We start from the raw sequence: 22,798 nt of genomic DNA, 5'->3' as shown, positions 1-22,798 counted from the left end.
TAGATCCCAGGGGACCCTGTGGGCAAAGAGTTCAAGCGTTCAGGGTTTCCTTAGGACTCAGCAAATGAGTCATCCCAGCCCCACCCAAGCAGAGTGACTGCCCTTTGCAGGTTGAGAATCCCCCCATGTCAGCTTCACTGGACCTAGTTCTTGAATTTATTACCACACTAGGCTCCAGAGCCCCTCTCTGAGCCTTCCAAGGCACGCTTCTCTCCAAAGGCCTTGCCCTCTGTAAGGTCCACTGAGCCTTGGCAGGGAGCCTGCAGAGGTTTGGCAATTTCCCTGAGGTCACCCACCAGGCAGTCCCTTCCCCACCTGCCTCCAGCTCCATTTGTCCATCAGAGGTGTCTCAGTGTCCCAGAAGTCTTTAGGCAAGTCTGCCTTCCCAGATCTCAGTTTCCCTGTCTGCAAAAAATGTGTGTGTGTAGACAGGATGATCTTGGAGGGCTTTCAGTGCTGTGCCCCTTGACCTTTTAGGGATGCGGGTCATGGAAGGGAAGGTAATACTGTGATTTGCCCAAGTTGGTGAGCCCACCTTGATCTGTGACCTTGAACTTGGCCCCATCCCAACTATATAGTGCTGGTGTGTGACCTTGAACTTGGCTCCATCCCAGCTATATAGTGCTATAGCATAGTCTGGTGGGGGAGGACGGTCTTCCTAGCAGCCTGTGATATCTAGGGCCCCTTTATCTTGGCAGACTCCCTTTTCGTCTGTTCCCCCCTTCCTCTGAGGCAAGTGGAGGAGCAGCTAGGCAGGGCTGACATGACGAAGCTCAGTCATTAGGTAGTGGGGGAGGCCCCAGGTTCTCTCCTCTACTGTAGCTTCTGCACTGGCAGGGAGGGGAAAACTCCACTACAGGCTTTGCTGTTCCCATTTTTCACTCCCCTCCCACCCCCCCACCCCCCCCCCACTGACTATGAGACACAGGAAAATCCATAGGCCCAAGATTCATTTTCTCCATTGAGTCAGCAGAGGCCACGCTCTGCTTTTGAGGGGCCAGCAACTGGCTTTTAAATAACTCTCTGATATTTAATACCCTCCTCCTCCACTCTGCAGCCTGGGCCTCTGGGAAAAGGCTAGAATAAATGAGCTGGATGAGTCCTCTCAAAGTCATAAGTGTCCCTGCCTCCACCTCAACCCACCCTCCCCCACCCAGACTCCCAGGCCATTGGGGAAAACCTGATTCTTTATTAGCCTTGCACTGTGCTTTACAGTTTTTAAGTGGTGTCCCAGTCTGGGTTTGTTACCCCCAGGTTAGAATTGAAACCTGAAGTTTAGAGAAGGGAAGTGACCCCATTTTGCTTTTGGTCTTGGTCTACTAGTGGCTGGCTGTGTGACTGTGAGCAGGTTCATGTCCTTCTCTGGGCTTCTAATCCCTTCACTGTGCTACAAGGTGGTTCAGCCGGTGAGTTGCTGCTGGTCCCTCTAGCTGTAAAGTTTTCATGAGTTGCTGCCCTGATCTAGGTCTCCTCTCACGGAACTACTTTTTGCCTCCACACTCTTCTTCCTGGGGAAGCTGAAAGGGAGAGCAGACTTAGGCTCAAGGCCAGCCAGGGTTCTGGTATAAACTCAGTTGAGTCAGGGGCAGGAGTTGGTAGGGGGAAGGGGAAAGAGCAGGGTTGGGGGTTTTCCTCTCCTCCCCTCCCCTCCCTTCCCATTTCCTTTCCTCCCCCTTTCTTCCTATGTTTTGCAGGTAGAGGTTAGGACAGGTCAAGGGCAGTAGCCTATTTAAATCTTGATGTCCTTAAAGCTCAAGGTCTCTTCAGCTATAGATGCACTTCGAGGAGGTGAGAGCTAAACTCTCTAAGCTGCACCAGGTTCAGGCTCCTGATAATGGAAGTTAGTGAGACCAGTTCTCCTGGCTTCACCACTGTTCTGTGTCATTCGGAAAATAGGAATTGATACCTCTGTTGGTTGTAAGAGTGATGCTTGGGGGCCACGCCAAATTAATGATGCAACAAGCCTATTTTATAGGTTTTCTGATTCCCAGTTTGGTGCTCATGCCACTGCCTTGCCGTATGCAGGAAGTTGGGGGCTGAGGAATGGGAATGGGAGAGGCAAATGGGTTCTTGCTTAGATCTAGGAGTGACCTTAGTTTGTTTGGCTTCCTTGTTAACTCGGGTCCTCATGATCCTCCTCAGCTACTCCAAGCCTTCTACTTCGAGAATTATAGGATCTTGGAATCAAAGCACTGAATTATAAGAACCACAGAGTTTGAAGGCCATAGAACCATGGTCTGTTTAATCAGAATGTAAGACTCTTATGGTGGTAAATGAAACACTTAGAACTTGTAGAAGGTTGTTATATTAATGTTCCCCTGCAATGAATCCTGCCTATTTCTATCTATACTTTTATGATGTCCCTTCCCACACTGACTAGTTTAGCCAGTTGAACTCCTTTGGCTATTGAGACATCGTGATGCAAGCAGAGGATTTAAAAGTGCTTGTGCATTGGGGCTTTCCTTCTCCTGGTCCCCTGAGATCTCCATGTGTAGATACCCGGGGAAGCTTCTTAGGGGAAGAAACCAGAAATGAGCCACCCCAGCTGAAGCCCTCTAGACCAACTGGCTCCCAAGTGATCTTCCAGCCAGCTGCCTGAGTGACCCTAGAGAAGACCAGGAGAACTATCCAGCTGACCCAAGCCCAAAATTGCTGACTCACAGAATTGTGAACAAATAAAGTCGATGCTGTTTTAAGTCATTATGTTTTGGAGGGGGGTAGTTTGTTACACAGCAGTAAATAACTGACTCAGAGGCTTAGAATTAGAATTGTAGAGTCTTAGTCACAGATTCCATATACCCCTACAAGCATGTATCTTGGTTCCTGGCAGCAGAGACTGGAATCTTTGATGTAGTAACTGAGGACTAGAAGGGCCCTGACACCTCTAACCAGTGAGACCCACTCCTTTTCTTTATCGACCGACGGGGAGACCAGTTGACCCGCTCACCCTCTTACAACCTGGAGCCTTCCCTCCACCCACAAGGTCTTTTATTCTTTGGCATTTTGTTCATTCTGTCACAAGGTCTTCTTGTCCTACCCCTGGGCTGGCTTCTCAATCCCTTCCCTCTGCTTTAGGAAGCTGTCTCATGCTGATCTGCTTGTTTTGGTCTTGGGGGCTAAATGTGTATGTGGTGGAAACTCGTCTTGGTATTTATCCCAGTGCCTGGTACAGTGTGAGTTAATGAACATGTATGTCCTGAAGAAAACTACCACCACTACCACCAACCTTCTCTCCTTTCCCTGCTGTGTCCCCTTACTAGTGTTCCTGGATCTGTCCACGGTGCTGAATGTCTTTATCCTTCTTGCCACTGCCTGCCTCAGAATGGCTACTTCTAGAAGGTAAGAATCATTTCTGTGTCCTAGAATTAAATCTCTCAATCAATGCCCACCTCTGTCTCCGTCCCTCCCTCTCCCTCCTTCCCTGTCTTCCTCTCCTTACCTCTGTCCCTCCTCTCTCCATCTCCTCCTCCCTGCCCTCCCCCATCACTCATACAGATCATTAGGCTGCAGTATTTAATGAAAACTAATATGTGGTGATGTATACTAATTAGGATTAGGTTAAGTGGTATGCATCAGAATGCCCAAAAACAAGGGTCTCTTAAAGGATAAAAAAATAAAAGTTCATTTTTCATTAAAAAAAAGTCCAGATGTAGACAGTCCAGAGTCTGAATGGTTTCTCCACATTCATGAGAACCAACACTCCTTCTAGCCCCCCACTCTGCCTTCCCTAGGGTATAGTCCTCATTCTTTGGTACAAAATGGCTGCTAGAGCACCAGCCATCACATCAGATAGCAACTGGAGACAGAAGATAAATAAGGGGGCCACTTCCCTTACTTTTATCCAGCACTTTCACTTACATGGCCACATGTAACTAGCTTCAAAGAGCATGGTAAATAAGTCTTTTAACTTGGAGGCAATGTGCCTAGCAAAAGGTTGTAGTCATTACTATTGAAAATGAAGGAAAAATAGCTATTAAAAAGTAACTGGATATCTCTGACAGTGGTATTGATGGCGACAGTGACTGTGGCATCCTAGTTGTGGTGTTGACGGTGGTAATGCAATGGTAATGGTGGTGGTAATGGTAGCAGAAGGGGTGATAATGGTGATGGCGGTCATGATAATAGTGATGGTGATGAACAAAGAGATAATGGCGAGGATGGTGATAATAAAGCTGGTGGCCAATATAAGCTTTGGTCCAGGAACACAGACTCACTCAAGCATCAGCCTGGCCCAGGAGAATACCAGAAGATGGACCCAAGAGACTGCAAGGCATCTGGAGCGTGGAGTCTGCTCCAAGCCACAGGGGCACTGCTACTTTTCAGTGCATCAGCCGTGAACCTCTTGCCTTCTTAAGGCAAGCATGAATCAGATTCCTCCCATTTAGGCTGGAAATAACTCTGGAATGAAAACTTAAGGCCTCAGGGAAATGAAGCAGCAAGAGTGATACTGGACTTCCATTTATTAGACAATAAACACTGATGGAATTTGTTGTTGCAGTCAGAGTTGGCTTTGCTGTGAAGTACACAGGGAAACACGTGGATATGTAGTCTCAAAAACAGGAATAAATGGTTCCAAGGACAGACATACAGAGAGAGTTACAGATTTGCAGAAAGAAACAGCCCATAGTCCTGGAGACGCACAGACACATTTAGTATCCTAAGGAGTCACGAGGCCGACCCCTCTCCCCAGAGACACAGGCCATCCAGCCATCTTATTCCATGGGACAACTTTCATTTTACCCCTGGGTCCCTTGCACTGAAGGTACCAGGGACCAGAAGTGACCTTGATGAGGGGGCTCGGAGCTCAGCAGCCAATCAGAGAAGGAAACAGTGTGACCTTTGATACCCATCCCACCTGCAGTGAGGTTGCGCCGGTGTTCCAAGGCCTGCCCCAGGCCGGCCCAGGTTCTGTGGCTGAAGGTGACCAGAGCAGTGGGACTTGGGTTGGAGGGGGTGTGTCCTCCAGGATGTCTCCCCCAGGGGCCCAAGGACACACCTGGAAGCCATTAGCAGAGGAGCCATCAGGCAGCAGGCTCTGGCTCCAGGTGAGAAGGCGTGATGAAAACATGTGGCAGCCTCCTGCCCGCTGGAGATGGAGGGCGGAGGACACCTTGGCCTGAGTAATTCCAGCATCACTCCCCTGGCACCCACCTAGAACGTAAAGGTCACCACAGGCTTTGGTTCTCAAGACGGTTGGTGAGCCCACCTCCTGAACCTTTGACACCATATTTCTTGACCATTCACGGTGACACTTCTCTTCTAGGAAGCCTTCCTAATGACTCCTCTGCCCTCTGCCTCCTTTGTCTCTTTCTTTGCTTCTGCTCAGGGCTCCTCCATGACATCCCCCTGACCTGCCTACCCTTTCCACTGATGTGTGATTCCTTATAAGTGGCAGCCCTGCCTGGCTCTAGCTACTGTGGCCCTTCTCCTCTCCGTCCACTGGGAGCAGCTTTACTTCACCGTGGTTTCCATTGTTTCTTAGTGATTGAAGATGTTCAGGTCCCACCTTGGGTCTTGGCCCCATTTGCTGCTAATCCCTGGCCCTGGGACTCCTGACTCACTCATTTCCCATCTCTGGTGTGCTGGAGCTCCCAGCTCATGAAGGAGCCTACAGAGAGCCCTGCTCTTTGCAGTTAGACCATCTATTACCACGAGACTAGGCCCCCAAAACTGGAGGTTCTTGCCACCCCAGAGCCGCTTCTGCCTTTCTAGTCTTACGTTGGTCTTTTATCAGGATGGTCTAATGCTGGTTTCCCCCAGTAGGTCAGGTTCTAAGTCCCTAGATTTCCCTAACTGTGTCCCAAAATGATAGAGAAAGTGTTCAGCTTCAGGTGCACTGGGTAGCTTCCCCCAGCTCTATAAGGGCACAATATCCCTGGGGATCTTTAGGAGCTCGTCACTCTCTGGAAGTCTGTGGGTGGGCAGGAAGACCTTGAAAGCTGGCCAGAACACTGATTCCTGGACGCCCCACATATTCCTGGACTTAAGACAGGAACCTCAGGACAGATGGGTGGACAGCAGCCTACAGAGTTCCCTGTTGGGCCAACCCCAAAGTCTGTGCCTCAGCAGCTCCCGTGACACACCCAGGATAAACAGCTCTCACCCCTCCTTAGTGCATTGCCTGCCTATGGTGGGGGCTTCAGCTTGGCTCTGCCAGTATGTCCCCAGCACTGCCCTGGGAAAGGAAAAAAGAAGCCAGTTGGAAGTTCAGAAAAGGAAAGGCTAAAAAGGAGCCCACAATCGGCCCTAATTAGCCACTGGGAGAGTGAAAAGGAGGTCAGAGGCCTGAGTCTACTTCTGAAAGAAAGCACCTGGCAGGCAGAGGCATGGCTGGTCTGTACCCCCACACTACACAGCACGGGGCTTGGCCCCACGCAAGCCCATCCAATCCTGGCTCTTAGGACCCCCAGCTGGGGAAGGTCTCGACATCTACACACCTACCCGTAGAACTGTCATGGCCCACTCCTCTGAAAGAAGCAGCTGGCTATGGGGAAAGAGGGAGGGAGACGGGAGGGAGGGAGGGAGGGAGGGAAGGCAGTCAGACATGAGTGAGCATCCACTGTATGCAGTGCGCTGAGTTGAGAGGTTTACATACATGATTGTATTTAATTTTCACAGTGGTCCTGAAATGGAGGTACTTTGGCCTCAAGTTTTAAATAAAGAAGTGGACCCTCAGGTTAAGTAGTTGACCCAAGATCACACAGCTTAAAAGGGGCCGAGTGGAGAGTCCAGCTTAGGCCTGTGCTCGGCAGCCTGTGCTCTTGGTGCTATAAAATGAGTGCTTGGAGGGCAGAGCCCTCGCCTGCATCATCTCCTATGCCCCAGTGCTCGGCCCGGGGAGGGGCAGGCACGTGGCAAGTGCAGAGAAGAGCTGTTGTACTCAACAGGCAGGACAGGCTGAACCAGGGAAGGACATAAAAAGGCGGGGAGGGGGGGATGTTGGAGGCAGTACAGAGACAGATCACTTCCATCCCCTGGGACATCATGCAGGGGACCCCTGGGGCAGCTTTCCTGGGGCTGAGGACAGTGCCGGACTGAACACAGCTTGTGCCTGGCCATGGGGGAGGCAGGGGAGGAAGAAGTGAGGGAACAGTGCATTTCTCTTTCCCTCTTTGCCACTCCTCCTACCCTCCCGCCCACCCCAGATGGTTAAGCTGAAGCAGAAAACAAAATGAAGAACCTTTAGCCCCTGCTGGAGCCGAGCCACCTCTGCTTAGCTCGGGCAGATCACCAGCAGACCAGCTGGGCCAGGGCCAGGCTGTGGTCCAGAGCGGGCTGGGGGGCATTGAGGAGAGGATACACTAGGCCTCAGGGCAGGGCCACTGTGGGCACAGCACCTTTCCATGCAGGCTGAATGTTCTGGCAGCGGCTGAATGTTCCTAACAGAGGAGAGGGGCAGCAGGATGGGGAGACGGAAGAGGACCCTCCTTTGGCCCCGCCTGTGAGCACCCCAGCAGTAACTGGGGAGTAGGAGAGAACACATTTTGGGTGAGGCAGACGTTACATAGCTGCTGTCTTTGCAGCTCTTTACAGCTGTCTTCACAGCTTTACAGCCTCAAAGGTAGTGCCTCTCAGTCCTGATTTTAAAGATGAGGAAACTGAGGCCCAGAGAGGGTAAGTAACTCGTCCAAGGCCACAGCGTGAGTAGGAGGAGGGCTGAGATTCCACCCCCAGCCGTTTGGCTCCAGGCCTGCTTTTAATCATCATCATCTCCTGAGAGGAACAGCAGAAGCTTGCCTGTCTGCACCCACCAGCAATTAGGGGCCCCTCGGTATTGTGAAAAATGTCCGTGGAGTGTGTCTGATTAGGCTCATCAGTGCCCAGCATGGGACACATGTGTTTTTAAGATGGATCACCATTATCCTTGGCTGAAGAATTGCGTGGGGTTTTCTAATTACAAATTATTCCTGCTGGATTTCATTATGCTCCCTCTTGTCTGGCTTTTTATGTTCTCCATCTTACAAAACTTTGAAAATCATAGTTGGCTAAGCTTATTTTCTTGGTCTTAAAATATACAGCTAAGCTTTTATTAAGGCACAATGTTGTTATATTTTTACCAAGTGAATGTTTGACTCAATATTACAAGAAGGCAGCGATTATTTGAAATTCACCATTCTACATTTATAACAAGTCGAAAGAGCAGGATGGAAATTTACCTTCCTGTAGAAAACCTTCATTCATTTGGAAGGCAGATTTCCACCTCCCTGTGGTAGAGGGAGGTTCTCATTTAAGTGTTTTGCACTGCTTTCAGCCAACGGCCAACTGTTGTAGGCAAGTGGCCTGTGTTAGATCATTTCTAAGTGAGACTTTTCACTGAAGACTAAAAATTCTTCAGACTTAACAGCATTAACAAAGACAGAAAAAGAATGGCTTGTATCATTGAAAAAAGAAGACGAAAACGCAGTGCTCACCAGGACCCAGCAGAAGTTTACCTAAAGGAAGTCAGGCTAATCTCCCCTCTCTCCTCCTTTGGGAGACCCTGAGTGATGAATCAGGGGTCTGTCAGAGTCCTAAGAATCTTGATTTCAAAAAGGCATTTGGGACATCTCCCAAGGTGTTTTTATGGCAAGACAAGGGGCGGGATCAAATAGTGATACTCTAGGGGAATCCCTAGCTACCGGGACAGCTGGTGGAGGAAAATTGATTAGTGGATCAATGGCAGTCTGGAGGGCAGACTGTAGCCCTGCCCATGGCTTAGTCTTCCGTGCTGACATGCTTGGTCTGATGTATTTTTGAAGGACTTAGATGAAACCAAATAAAACGTGTACCAGATCTGCAGGCAGAAGGGTGACGATGTCAGGTGGCAGGACTGGGTTTCAAAATGATTTGGATTGACTTGATATGTAGGTGACAGCCATAGGTTCAAGTTCATGGAAGTAAATGCTAGGTTCCTATTAGGGCTCAAAGGTTGGGGTGGGGAGAGGGAAAGGAATTATTGAGCACATACTGTGCTCACATACTGTGCCATAACTTTTGCATAAGGTAGCTCACTTAGTTATGAAAACTCTCGAAGGAGGACATTGCTCTCATTTTTTTAAACATTTTAAACATTTCTTAAGTTTATTTATTTTGAGAGCGAGAGAGTGTGAGAGTGCCACCGGGAGAGGGACAGAAAGAGAGAGAATCCCAAGCAGGCTCCATGCTGTCAGCGCAGAGCCTGATGTGGGCCTTGAACTCAGGAACTGGGAGATCATGGCCTGAGCCGAAGTTAAGAATCCAATGCTTAACCGACTGAGCCACCCAGGTGCCCCTGTTCTCGTTTTATAGGGGAAGAAACTGAGGCCCCGAGAGGTTGAGCGTTTGCTTGAGGTCACAGCTAATAAGCAGAGGAGCTGAGGCTGGTCAGACTCATAGGCCCACCTTCTCACAAAATGTCGAAGACAAAGGAGACGGAGCTTAATGGCAATTATGTGCAAAGAAAAGAAAAACACACGTTTATGTGATGTTAGTCCCATATTGTAATGCTGAGCCTTTTCTGAGCCTCTCTTTTGGGGCCACCCTGGACCCGGGCTTGGGGCGCAGAGGAAAAAACATGTCCCTCCTAAGCAAGTAGAGCTGTTAGGGGAGGAGAACCCAACACAACAACAGGCAAATTGGTAGCGCCGGGTGTCTTCCATGCCACGGGAGCCCTGGGAAAACGGGACTCCTGCTTCAGGGAGTCCTGGCACACTGCACAGAGGAGGCAGTACCTGGCCTGAGGCCTGAGGATGACTGGCTTGTCTGGGAGCCCAGGGAGCACATGGCTTGCAGGTCCAGATGGAGTGTACCAGTCTGGGCACTTCATTTCTTTCATCCTTCAGCTCTGAGCCCCACTGTAAGGCCCAGGAAGAATCTGGGCTGAGGAGATGGGGAGGTTTGCCCATTCTCCACCCCCAGCTCCCAGACCAGGAATGGAAGAAGAGAGCAGGAGGGGAGCGGGAGATCTGGAAGGCATCTGGGAGCCAGAGTCAGGGCTTTCCGTCTGGGAACACTGGGAGGTTCTGGGACCTTGGGCTCCAAACCTGCCGGTTACTTTGTAACCATAGGCTAGCTCCACAGCTGTTCCTTCAAGGGCCAGAGATTGGTGCTCAGGGCCAGGGAACATGCAAAGAACAGATGTCCTGGGTGTCATTTGGAAGAGAAAAGGAGGGCAACCCAAGTCTTTGAACCCATGGGGCATCCATGTGAATAGCACGTGCAGAGGCCTGAGGTCAGGGGACGAGGCTTGATGGGCCAGAGATGGGAGGGCAGGAGATGGAGGAGGGGGGTTGCTGAGATACAGTTGGCGAGGTCTGCAAAGGCCAGGCCTTGCAGATCTTGTCAAGATTTTAACCTTTATCCCAAAGGCAAGGAGAAGCCACTGAAGGCTTTTAAGTGGAGAGGTGATCTTTCAGGATCTTTCAGGATCTTTCCTTTCAGGAAAGATCACTGTCACTTTGTGATTGGAGGGGGCTGACTGCGAGAAGACAAATGAGGTGCTTGGGGTACAGGTGGGTGACAACAGCACTGGAGCTGGGTGGTAGTGTGGAGGCAGGAGGGGTGGTAGGCTTGTCACTCGGGGCCTGGTGACCAGATAGTGAGGCAGAGGAGGGATGGCTCCAGGATGTCTGGCCTGTGGATGATGGGACCATCCATTGTGAGCAGAAAGACCAGGAAAGGGGTGGGCAGAGAGCGTGAATTCGGCCTTGGTGCTGATGAATTAGAGATACTGAGGCATCCAAGTGGAGATGTTGAATGGACAGTGGGATATTTGTCTGGAGTTCAGGAGCTGTGTCAGGGCTGGAAATGCGAAGCTGGCATTGTCAGTATTTAGGTGGAATTGAAGCTGCCTGCTTACTGAGAGCCCCCATGGGTCCGTTGTCTGCTCTGAGAGGCAGACCCCCCCACCCAACCCTGCCCCAAAGCTAGCTCAGGACTGCCTCTGGGCTTCCACCGCTTTTCCCTGCAGCGTTTGGTCGTGTCTGTCTCCCCACTTCAATGGCAAGCTCCATGAGGGCAGGAACCAGATGTATCTCTGCATCCCCATCAGCACAGATCCTGGCATAGAGGAGGCATCAGTGGCAATTTGATAGTTGATGCATGAAGCAGCTCTCAGAGGAATAGGCTGCCATAGAAGGGAATGAGCTTCCTGCCCCAGAAGGCACATGAGCAGGGGTTCTATGGGGCTGTGGGGAGTAAGGGAGATTCCTATACCCAGCAGGTGTCCTCTGGGGACCCTCTCTGCCCTGGATTCTAGCTTCCCAGGACCTGAGTCATTTCCCCTAGGGAGTAAGGAGTGTCATTTCCTCTTATCCCTGAGTCCAGAGTTTGGGCTGGGACTCTCTGTGGTTTCCTCCTCCTCTGGAGAGGTTTCTGGAGGCTGTGCTGACCTCAGCAGGTGCTCCCCTCCCCCACGAGCCTCTCAAATCTGGAGCTCCACCCAAGCGTAGATGCCTTGCTGGGGTTTGCAGAAGCTGCTGAGGTAGCTTTGGCCTCGGCTGCTAGGACTGGCCGCCTGCCCTGCCCAGGCTCCTCGACCTCAGCCTTGGCCTGAGCCCTCCTCCCTCCCTAGCCACCTCTGCTCTACCCCACTGCATTCTTTACTGCAGCAGCTTGGTCACTGCAAGAGCCAGAGTGGGTCTTAGCCTGGAGATCCTGGGAGCTTTATAGGAAGGAGGCATACCTGGAACCTGGAGGAAAGGGAACAGATTAGTTAAGAAGCTGGGAAGGGAGTGGGAAGGGGAGGGGTCTGGAAAGGGGCTAAGGAGACACAGAATGTCTCCATTGCTTTGGAGCACCTTCAAGAATATCTGGCTCCCTCATTTGCTCCCTCATTTCTCAGAGAGAAACTGAGGTGCAGGGGAGGCAGGTGGAAAGACTCCTCGTGGGGGAGATTGGAGTGGAGGATGCATCGGGCATAAGGAAGCTCCATATGATTGGGGAGGTGGAGAAGGGGAGGGAGCAGAGGGCCCTGGAGGCCAGGGAAGGCCATGGTAGTTGACTGTTCCACCTGGAGTAGGTGTTGGAAAGGTATGGGAGTCCTGGGACAGAACTTTCTGGAGTCAAGGCTGGCTGAGACTGATTTCCTCCTGTATGAGAATCAGCCCCGCTCTCCTGTCTTTTCTTCCCATCTCACTGGGAACTTCTGTAAAATAAGGACCCCCTCTTCCATCTGATTGAGACATTCCTAAGGTAGGGAATAGTCTGGAGGCTCCCTGAGATTGGAGGACTGCCTCCCTCACCAGACTGGGGCCAGGACAGGACTGAACATCCATCCTCTGTCCATCCACAGCACTGGGAGCTGGAGCAGTGCAGGGAAGAGAGGGGACTGGGGGCTTGCCCCTCAGATACGGAGACGCAGAAGGCACCTCAGAGGGGCTTAAATTTGACACAACTGACCAGCACTGCCCCATTCAGAGAGGAGAAGGCAAACCTTAAAGCCTGTGAGATGAGAGATAAAACCAACAGAGAGAATTTCAGCTCCGGGGGCTGAGTCCTTACCTTACAGCGTAGCAGGGCCTGATAAGGTACATGTTGTTAGAAGAGGTGGGAATGTTGAGTTATTCCCACCCTGGCTCGGAGCGCTCAGCCTGAGATAACTGTGGTGACCGTGGTCCATGCCAGCTGGGCTAGCTCTGGCAGCAGACACTGCAGGGGACTGCCAGGCTGCCCCAGAAAACCCAGAACTACGTTGACTTCCAAACAACTACAGGACAGGACTACAGGAACTTAAAGAACCAAAGCACGGCCTTGCCATCTCTTTGTTAATATAATTTTATGCCTGTTTTTTTTCAAAGTTATTTTGCTTTTTTTCCCCAGAGTGTGCTCACTATAGAAAATTTGAAAAATGGAAGGTAAAAATAAACACACCTATGATCCCACTATCCAGAGACATTTTTGACAAATTTCCTTCCTGTCTTTTTTCTAAGCGTATGTTCTCCATAATTGTGTTAACACTGCTCTAATCTTTAAAACTTTTACTTTTATTTTTTTCTTATGATTATTAAGGGGAAGCATGCTGTTAGTTTAAATCTTTTTTTAATGTTTATTTGCTCTTGAAAGAGAGAGAGAAACAGAGCATGAGCGGGGGAGGGGCAGAGAGCGAGGGAGACAGAATCCAAAGCAGGCTCCAGGCTCTGAGCTGTCAGCACAGAGCCCGATGTGGGCTGAGATCATGACCTGAGTCCAAGTCGGACCCTTAACCTACTGAGCCACCGAGGCGCCCCTAGCATGCTCTTAGTTAAAAAAAAAAAAAAAAAAGTATAGGAAAACATGAAAAAGGAGGAAAAAAAAAAAACTCAATAATCCCATTATCCCATCAATCATTTTGTGAAGACATTGGAGTATTTACTTCCTGACATTTTTCTGTGCCCCCACATGTTTTTGTTTTTGTTTTTGTTTTACATGTTAGGAACCATAAGTACAGTGATTGGTTTACAGTTTGGGAGACAGCATGATGTCTTTATAACAACAACAAAAACCCACCTGTATTCAAATCCTGGCTCTATCACTCATTAGCTGAGTGGCTTTGGAAGTTACTTTCACCTCTAAAACCTTAGTTTCCTCAGCTATCAAATGAGATCAACCATTATCCAGTTAGAGAATTGCCTTGCAGATCTGTGTATATGAAACATCTGGCAGTGCATCCCATACTCAGTGAGTCCTCAATAAAAATGTAGTGGACACTTGTCACATTTTTTGCTGCCTAAAACGAATCCATTTTTATATTTTGAATGAATTCCCCAGGAGGTGAAGCCTTTGGGAACTAGGACCCCACCTTCCATTTCAAAGCCAAAGGGGGCCAGATAACTCTCCCACTGTCACCCCCTGGCAGTTTGGCCAGCCATTCCTGGCTCAGGACTTCGATGTGACAGTTAGTGAGGCTGGGAGGAAGATTCATTAGAATATATCTGTGCTCATGCCATGCAGCAGTGCAACATCTGGAGGTGTAGTGCTGTGGAGATGTTCAAAGGCCATGCCAGTAGAGGTGTTGGGACCAGCTGTTCCTATTGTATGACCTTGGCTGTGAATTCAGGTACCCACTTTTTTGATTCTCCAGCTTTCTCATCCACTCTGAGATGCCCAGTGGAACTGCTAATAATTTTTTTCTGTTTTGCTTCGTGTGAGTCCATTGCTGTTGCTTGCGACCACAAAGGTTAGTTCCTAGATCTTTCAACAGTGAAATAAATTTCAGGCACTGGCTTTAACTACCAGCCAAAGTTTTAATGCAGACAATTCCTGGATATGCTAGAAGTGTTGGGCTTACTGCTGGCCCTTTGGACAACGAACAGGGTGATCCTAGATCTGTGCCTCACTGCTCAGCCCAGAGCCTGCCTGGAGAGAGGAGTTACTCAGAGCTGCTGAAGGCAAGAATGAAGGAAAGGAGGGATTGCTACATGCCCGCTTCCTACAGGCAGCGTGTGTGTGGTTCACTTGGATTCCTAAGGCTCTTTGGACCTCCACTGCTTTATCCTGTGACTTAAGCAGCCTGAAACCTTTGCAGCTCATTTTCTTCCCCTCCAGACCTGCGTTTCCCGTAGGATGGCATGTTGGAGGTAAAAACCCTGGCTGTGTCCTTCCAGTCCAACCTCCTGAACATTTCTTAATCCATACCTTAGCTCCATCTCCAGGATATCATCTCAGCCCACCCTTATGGGGCCCTTACTCACCATTGGGCTGGTCTTCAGGAGGCCAGTTAGGTATCAGGAGCAGGCCCCCAGGGGCCAGCTCAAATTTAACCAGTAAGACTGCTTGTCTGGGTATCTTAGGCAAGGGGCTGCAGGCAGGCCCAGCCCACAAGTGGAACTCCAGAGATATCAGCCAGGCCTGAATGCCACCTGGAGCCTGGCATACTGTCAGTGTTTAGGAAGCGTGGATTGATCAGAGACTCTGGGATTATTGCTTCTGTCCTTTCTTGGCATGCCATCGGCAGTGAGACCTGGACCTGGCTATCTCTCCTGCCTCATCTCCCCCATTCCTGCCTTATGCTGTAGGCTCCATCCACATCAACTAGTTCCCTGAGTGTATGCCAAGCTGTCTCACTGCCGTGCCTTTGTACATGCTGTTCCCTCTACCCAAGGCCCTCCCTTAACCAGGTCAGCCTGAAGAACTCCCACTAATCCATCCTTCTTATCAGGCACACTGAATGCAAGTATTGCCTCCTCTAGGGAGCTTTCTGGAACTGACCCTGGGAGGCCTCCCTCACTGTGCCCCCTCTGGACCCTGCCCCTGCAGTCCTCTGTTATACTGCTTGGCACAGAGTGTTGCAGGTATATGTCTTCCTCAGAAGGCAACACTTATGAGGGAACTGGACTTGTTTCTCTCTGTACCTTCAGTGCCTAGCCAGGATCTGGCACAGAGGGAAATCCAGGACGTGTTTGTTTCCTTTCTACACACCCCCACTGCCTTGGAGGTAGGAGATGCGGTGGGAGAGGCTGCAGGACCTTAAATGCCAGCTAAGGAGAGAGGCGTGGTCAGATTTTCACTGTTGAATGATTCTAGTGGCTGGGACCCCTCTCATTTGGGGTAAGAAGAGTAATTTTTCAATTTGGCTCTCTCTCAGCCCAGAAAACAGGGGGTTAGTTCTCAGCAGGAACACGAAAGATGGGCCTTTACCTGGGGTCATCACTCCTTCTTTCCCTGGACCCCCTTGCCCTTTCTGCATTCACTTTTAACTCTTGAAGTCTCTCCCCAAAGGCCTGGGGTCTAGGACCCACACCCACTACTCAAGGGCCAAGTGCAAACCCCAATCCCCTGTTATGTAAGTGAATTATCCTCTGTTCCCAACCAGCGCCAGCCAGATCTCCTCCTCCTAATTGATTTAATCTTCTCATACCAGAGAGTTGGGCGGGGCTGGGGAGACAGCACTGATCAGAAGCCAACACGTCAGTGACGTAGGCTCATTAATTACAGGGAATCTAGGTCATGGATTGGCTCTGCGTGGCTCTGATCCTCCCCCTCCCCAGTCATTTGGGTCTCTGAAAGGACATTTTCACCTCCTCCTCATTTCTCAAACCCAGTCCTACAGGGACAGAAAGTTGAGGGTCCCATAAGCACTACCTTTCTCTCAAATCTCCCCAAACTCTCAGCTCTGGCCAGCATTCCAATCTGAGCACAGGGCACAGCCTAACATAATTTATTGAGAAATGAAGAGATGAACAGATGATATAATTTGGGGGTGGGAAGAGACCTTGGCGTTGCCTTTTTAAAAAATTTTTTTAACGTTTATTCATTTTTTGAGAGACAAAAGAAAGAGTGTGAGTGGGGGAGGGGCAGAGAAAGAGGGAGACACAGAATGGGAAGCAGTCTCCAGGCTCTGAGCTGTCAGCATAGAGCCCAACATGAGGCCTGAAGTCACAGACCATGAGATGATGACCTGAGTCAAAGTCAGATGCTTAACCGACTGAGCCACCCAGGTGCCCTGGCGTTATCTTTATTTACTTTCTACACCAAGCAAATCTTCACTTTGCAGCTTCTCTGATAGCGGATGTCCAGATCTTACTTGTGTACCCCCAGCGATGGGGGGCTCACTCCCCTGAGATAGCCCTTCCCTTGTATGATGGCCTTTCTCAAATGGGGCTGAGACATCAGCCTTGTGACTTCTGAGACCCAGCTTTGCCTCTGGGGCTACAGGGCCTGCCCCAGTACAGACAGCCAGATCCTGAGACACGGTGATTGCTCTTCTTCAGGCTGAACACTCCTGGCTCTTTCACTAGTTCTTTATTTGGTAGACTTTACATATTACTCCCCACTGTATCTCTTCTGTGGACAAGGCATGGAGATCATCATCTCCCCAGATGCACAGAGCAGAACAAAGACTTCAGGACAGTGTGAACAGGTCAGGGCAGGACTGTCACCTTTTCTGATGTTGATATTAGATTTCCATTGATAGAGCCTGAAATTGATGGAAATCTTTTGAGGCTGGATAGCACACTTTTGACTCAGCTTACACACAGAGTCAGCAAATCCCCATCATCATTTTTTTTTCTGACATTAGCAATGGAAAGTCTCCGTGAAAATGATCTTTGTGATAATTAGGAACATCTCCATGTTTCTTCCCCATAATTCTTAACATCTACCCTGACATTTCTCATACAATCATGCAATTATCCATCTACCCATTCACCCACACTACTATCTATATATTCATCCATCCATTCACCAACCTCACTCTCTGCCTACATACTGTTCTACTCAGCTGCCCATAGATTCATTCATGCACTCATTCACCCGTCCATCCACCTACCTACGAACCAGCTCATTTACCCATTTATACATTTCTATCCACCTGTCTGATCATCTACTTAACTGTTCATCCATCCATTCACCATCTACCAATATAAACCTCCTATCCATCCACACATCCATCTCTTCATCTACTCCCTCTCCCAGTCACTCATACATCTATATTCATCATCCATCTGTCCATCCATCCAGTACTTACTGGGGCTCTATTATATTTTAAATCTGTGTTGAGCATTCTGAGTGATTCAAAACTGAGTAAAATACAGGTGCTCATTCTTTGGGAGCAGTTAAAGCAGATGATGATGAGTACTGTAAAACAGGAACAATGAAAATGCTTTGGGGATTCAGAGGAGGGAGAAGGGGTATCTGGATAAGGCTATGGATATCTTCTTGCCAGGGTAAACTTTCGGGTTGGGCCTTAGTAGAACAACAGTATGTGGACATACATAAATGCATTGGAAGTAATTCCAAGTAAAAGAAGCAGCATATCAAAGATACAGAGAACAGAATTCATGTCTTACTCCTTATGCCCCAACTAAAGTACCAAATACAGAGCTGGGCACACTTTAGTAACCTGATACATATGCAGTGATTCATATTGTTCCTTCTCTGACAGGGATACCCCCAGTAGTTAATCAAGAGTTTAGTCTTTCTCTTTAAGAGGATTCTACAGTTGCCTTGCTGGATGGCCTTGGAGAAGTAACAAAGCCTCTATGGGATTCTCTGAGTTTGGAGTTGAATTTCTGTCTCTATCAGGTGGTCCTTTCCCCCTAATTTTAATTATTTCTACTATGTTCTCTGCTCTCTTCAGAGACATCAGCATTTCCACATACCTTAAATTTTATTTTCTTTTGTTGGCACCAATAATCTCAATCCCACCCCTCTTCAGCTGCCTCAGCCACATCCCCAGGCAAGAAATTCTGTAATATGGAGGAAGGGAGAAGTTCTGTGTAAAGGAAATAGCACTGAAGTAGAAGCCAGGAGTCATGAATTCAAAACCAGCTTTGCCACGAGCTTGCTTTGTGACCTTAGGCAAGCCTCTTTCCCTCTGTTTTAATCCTCCCCATAGAATCTAAGCACTGAACATAGCGTTTGAGATCCTCTCATCCAATATCCTCATCTTATAAATGGAAAAAACAGGCTCATAAAGAGCATGTGACTTGTTCTAGATCCTATCTGGATTAGTGGCAAGGCCAGAACAAACTTAAGATTTCCTGACTTTTGGCTCAAGGTTTTCTTTACCCAACCACAATTTTTCAGTCTCCAGTCACAGCCCCTGTATATCTCAGGAAGAGCTTCCTCTCCCACTTCCATTCCCCAGGAAAGAACGTGTATCTTCCAAATGTTTTGACTGTGTATTATTGACGCATGCCTGGGTGGGGGCTGGAAAGGCACTATTTAAGAGCAAGTATTCCCAGCCTGACGGAGTTAATTATGTTCATCAGGAAGAGAGAAGAGAAAGGAACAATGCGCTCTGCTTATCTACTGGGCTTTAATCAAATTGAGAAACGAGGAAATCCATCACCCAGAGGCTAAGGGAGTTGGAGAGCTTGGCTTCCGCTGGCTCTGAGAACTGTAATGGGTTGGGCGCTGTCCAAGGTGCTGACATCTTCACTTACTGCTCTGAGTTGCTAGGAGAGGCAGAGGGACAGCAGCTTTTAGAAGATGGACCAGGATAGAGTAAGAAAAGGTCTGGACCTGCTGGGGACAGGCTTGAGTTCCTATTCTGTCTTCTGAATCTTCCCTTTTCCATTTATTTGTTTATCATCTTTAGGAAAAATATCTCTTATGGCTAGAGTCCTCGGCTGGGATTGAAGAAATAGGAAGAGAGGGAAGAGCCCTAGACGCTTTGCTGTCAGGGAGATGGACCCCAGTATGAGGGTGGAAGCCCTTTCTTGGCCTTGAGGACTTTCCCATATTAAAGGGAGATGTGAGTTATGCTTTTATAAAATCCTCAGTCCAATGATAGTTATGAACTACCTTTGAGAATTTGTTAAAGTGGTGGAGAAACATCACTGTGTCTTTAACTCTAACTCAAGTATGATATAAGGGAGGCATGGACCATGTCTACATGGAGCCTCCAGTCTTATGAGGAAGACCTGGTCTTCCTCTGGAAAATCTCAGTTCAGCTGAGGAGACATGTTCTTGATTTAGAGGGAAACCTCAGTTATAATCAGGGAGACGATAGACAGAGACATTAAAATGTACACAATAACCTACCAAAGAACTCAGATATTCACACTTCTGATTGAGGTTTTTGGTGCTAGATATTTTGTGTTAATAAAGGAAAATTTGCTGGTAGAGGTGAGCTTGAGCTGAACTTAAAGGAAAGCAAGAGACTTGGGTCTCTAAATCTTAGGCCTCCTGAGAGTCATGACCATGCCTTCTCCTTCCCTTATATCCCCTTTAGAGTAAGCACAAGTCTTGGCACAGAGCGGATCCTTGTTCAATGTATAATTGCCAGCAGATAGAGAGTGAATGTACTTCCTCAGTGTTTGGGGAGATAGCAGAGTGAGGATGGTATAGAGATCAAGGAGGAGGGTTGGTTGGAATGAAGAGCCCGAGGCTAGGGTGGGGGGATAGTGGTGGAGTGATAAGATGGACATAGGGAGTAGCCCAATGTATGTCCTGGTCACTGAAGTACAGTATTTGGAACAACTCCTTCATATTTCTCGAGCTTCTGGGAGACACTTTATTGAATCTTGGACTGTTAAAACTAGAGACTATTAAGGTACAAAATCATAGACTGCTCAGCTTCTAGAGCCACATGACCATGGATAGTTGGAATATTAAAACCGTACCAACTTAGCAGGGCAGAACACAGTGTCTTGAAGTTATAGAAATACTATAGAATACTAGAGCCAAAGAACCAAAAGTCCATATTAGGGAATATTAAAATCCAAGAATCTCAGTGTCAAAAGGGAAAAGAAACCCCAGTTTATCGACTCCCACTATTTTATCAGTTATGGTGCTGAGAGTATTCTAGTATATTTTCCCATTTAATTTCTACTATAAGGTTTAAGCCATTTATTCCCATACCTACTCAATGGAGTACTTCTGTCAAAAGTTTATCAAACATATATTGCATAAGTTTCATGACAGGGGAGTCATTATCTGTGTGCATACCTCTACTCCCTGCTGAATGGCAGATAGAAAGTTCTCTCTTATGTAAGATGCACTCTCTTCCTGTAGTGTCCCCACATTGGTCCAGTTCACGTCCTCTGAGCTACACTGAGAAAGTCTAATCTCCCACTCACATGACAGCTTTTCATATGGCTAAAGACAGTCTTTATTTCTTTCTTCTCTAGGATAAGCTGGTTTGTTCATCATGTAGCTAGAAATGGGACAGCAAATCAAAGAATATCTGAGCTGGAAAGGCCCTTAGAGGTCATTTTGTCCAGAGACTTCCTTTTACCGCTGGGTGGTAGAGCATCATGGTCAGGAGCCTGGGTTTTAGAGAGAGATGAGCCTGAATTCAGAATCCAGAGATCCAGCACTAATTTCGTGTGTAACCTTGGGTAAATTACATAATATGTCTGGATCTCAGTCTCCTTATCCATAAAATAGAGAGAATAATAATATTGACACACTATAGTTGATGTGAGCATTGAATGAGATAATGCAAGGGAAGCTCTTAGCGGAGTGCTTGGCACAGAGTAAGCAGTCAATAAATATTAGCTATAATTATTGGAGGTCCAGAGGGGCAGGGACTTGCTCAAGATCACAGGGCAACTCAGAGGCAGAGCTAGGGTTAGACCAAGGCCGCCTGCCTCCAAGGCCAAGTCACTTTCCCATTTACATTTCCACTCTATCTGCCTTGGGAAAAGGAAATAACTCCAGAGGGAATTGGAATACTTTGCTCACTGAATCAGTTAGAATGCAAGTAAGAGAATACCTGATTTAGAGGCTTAAACCTTTTGTTTCCTTAACAAGGAGAGGGGGGAAGGTAGGTCCAGGTTTGTCTGGTGACTCAACCATGTTTAATGATCAAGGCTTTTCCAATTCTAAGCTCTGAGAGGGACTCCTCTGTGATCACAAAATGGCTGATATGGCACCAAGCACCATGTACTCCCAAGCAGGAAGAAAGGGAATGGGAGCATAAAAGTTCTTCTTCTCTCATGCCTGTGTCATCCAGGAGGAGATTTTTCCAAGCGGATCATCCCCTTACATCTTATTGACCAAAATGAAGCCACATGTCTACTCTTAGCCTACTCACTGGTGAAGAGGAAGGCATTTCCATGAATGGTTTGGATTATCCCTGTGGCTAGGTACCTTGCTACTAAAACAAGGAAAGGGAATTGGCTATAGGAAGGCAACCAGTAGTTCTTGCCATACTTAACTCTGTCTCCTCTCTGGATTGGCCTCTCCTGTCCTTTTCACCTCTGCTAGGGATCCTGCCCTGGTTTCCACCCTTATCCAGCACACCCTCTTCTACCACATAATTGAGCATCACCCAATTCAAGTCTACTTTGCCAAGCTCTTTCATCTGTTCATGTTCAAGTCTTGTTGTCCCACGCAGTCTGTGAGCATTGGGAAACTAACAGCAGCTACTAATGAATAATTGTGTGCCAGACACTCCTCTGGCCACTTGTAACCAGCTTCCAATGGCTGGTTCCAATGCTCCATATCTGCTGGTGTTTACAACTTTTGTGTTCCCCTCCCACATTGTACCAGGGTTAGTCTGTGTGACCAATAGAATATGAAAAAGTTATGGCATATCACTTCCAAGATTGTATTAGAAAAGACACCATGGCTTCCATCTTGGTAGCACACATTCTCTTGGATCATTCATTCCAGGGGAAGTTAGCCACCATGGCAAGAGTACCCTTATGGAGAGGCTTGCGTAAAAACTAAACCCTTTGACCAACTGCCAGCAAAAAATGGTTGCCTGACAACAACCACAGAGTGAGACTGGAAGTGGATCCCCATTAAGCCTTCTGATGACTGCAGCCCTGGCTGACACTTGACTGCAACCTCATGAGAGATCCCGAGCCACAATCTCACAGTCAGTCCACTTCTGGGTTCTCAATCCTCAGAAATTGTGTGAGATAATAAACATGCGTCATTTTAAGCTGCTTCTGGGTTTTCAATCCTCAGAAATTGTGTGAGATAATAAATATGTGTTATTTTAAGCTGCTAAGTTTTGGGGTAGTTTCTTACTCAGCAGTAGTTAACTGCTGTAGTGCTATATTGTCACATTACACCCTCACAACAACCCTGAAAGGTGGAGTTTGTGTCTTCCATAGTGTGTGTGTGTGTGTGTGTGTGAGAGAGAGAGAGAGAGAGAGAGAGGGAGGGAGGGAGAGAGGGAGAGAGAGACAGAAAGAGAGAGAGAGAGACAGACAGCAATCATATGCATACACAGAGAGAGAGTGAGAGAGAATCTTAAGCAGGCTCCATGCCCAGCACAGAGCCCAATGCAGGATTCCATCCTACAACTGCAAGATCATGACCTGAGTCCAAATCAAGAATTGGATACTTAACTGACTGAGTCACCCAGGTGCCCCATTCCTTCCATTTTTAAGATTAGAAAACAAATGCTGAGTGCAGTGACCCCTCACACCTGGAAAGTGGCACAGCTGGAATTTGCCCTCAT

The 22,798-nt window shown here is 48.2% G+C and overlaps 1 protein-coding gene and 1 long non-coding RNA gene across 6 annotated transcripts in view; one reads left to right on the top strand and one right to left on the bottom strand.

Moving 5' to 3' along the window:
• Positions 1-1,328: 1,328 nt before the first annotated feature.
• Positions 1,329-22,342, top strand: LOC121039285 (uncharacterized). Of its 2 annotated transcripts, none has more exons than XR_005794667.1 (3): positions 1,329-1,406; positions 3,261-3,339; positions 22,000-22,342. It is a non-coding gene; the product is annotated as an uncharacterized LOC121039285 (long non-coding RNA). The 2 variants fall into 2 exon arrangements; XR_005794666.1 differs by lacking the exon at positions 1,329-1,406 and adding an exon at positions 1,634-2,983.
• Positions 16,661-22,798, bottom strand: part of SLCO2B1 (solute carrier organic anion transporter family member 2B1) — a 63,021-nt gene continuing 56,883 nt past the window's right edge. Inside the window, exons 14-15 of one of the 4 annotated variants that reach the window (XR_005794665.1) lie at positions 17,402-18,122; positions 16,661-16,852 (exon numbers count right to left, since the gene is read on the bottom strand). Coding sequence is in view for 3 of the 4 variants with exons in the window: in XM_040489366.1 (XP_040345300.1) it covers positions 18,044-18,122 (79 nt within the window). In the remaining variant the exon portion in view is untranslated. Of the gene's footprint in view, positions 18,123-18,675; positions 18,834-22,798 lie in introns of those variants that run through there. The other 3 variants (XM_040489366.1, XM_040489364.1, XM_040489367.1) reach the window with 3 other exon arrangements.

The sequence above is a fragment of the Herpailurus yagouaroundi genome, unplaced genomic scaffold (genome assembly GCF_014898765.1).
Source record: "Herpailurus yagouaroundi ecotype Mexico unplaced genomic scaffold, PumYag 180, whole genome shotgun sequence".
Lineage (NCBI taxonomy): Eukaryota > Metazoa > Chordata > Mammalia > Carnivora > Felidae > Herpailurus > Herpailurus yagouaroundi.
This window is presented reverse-complemented; position numbering and strand designations above follow the sequence as displayed.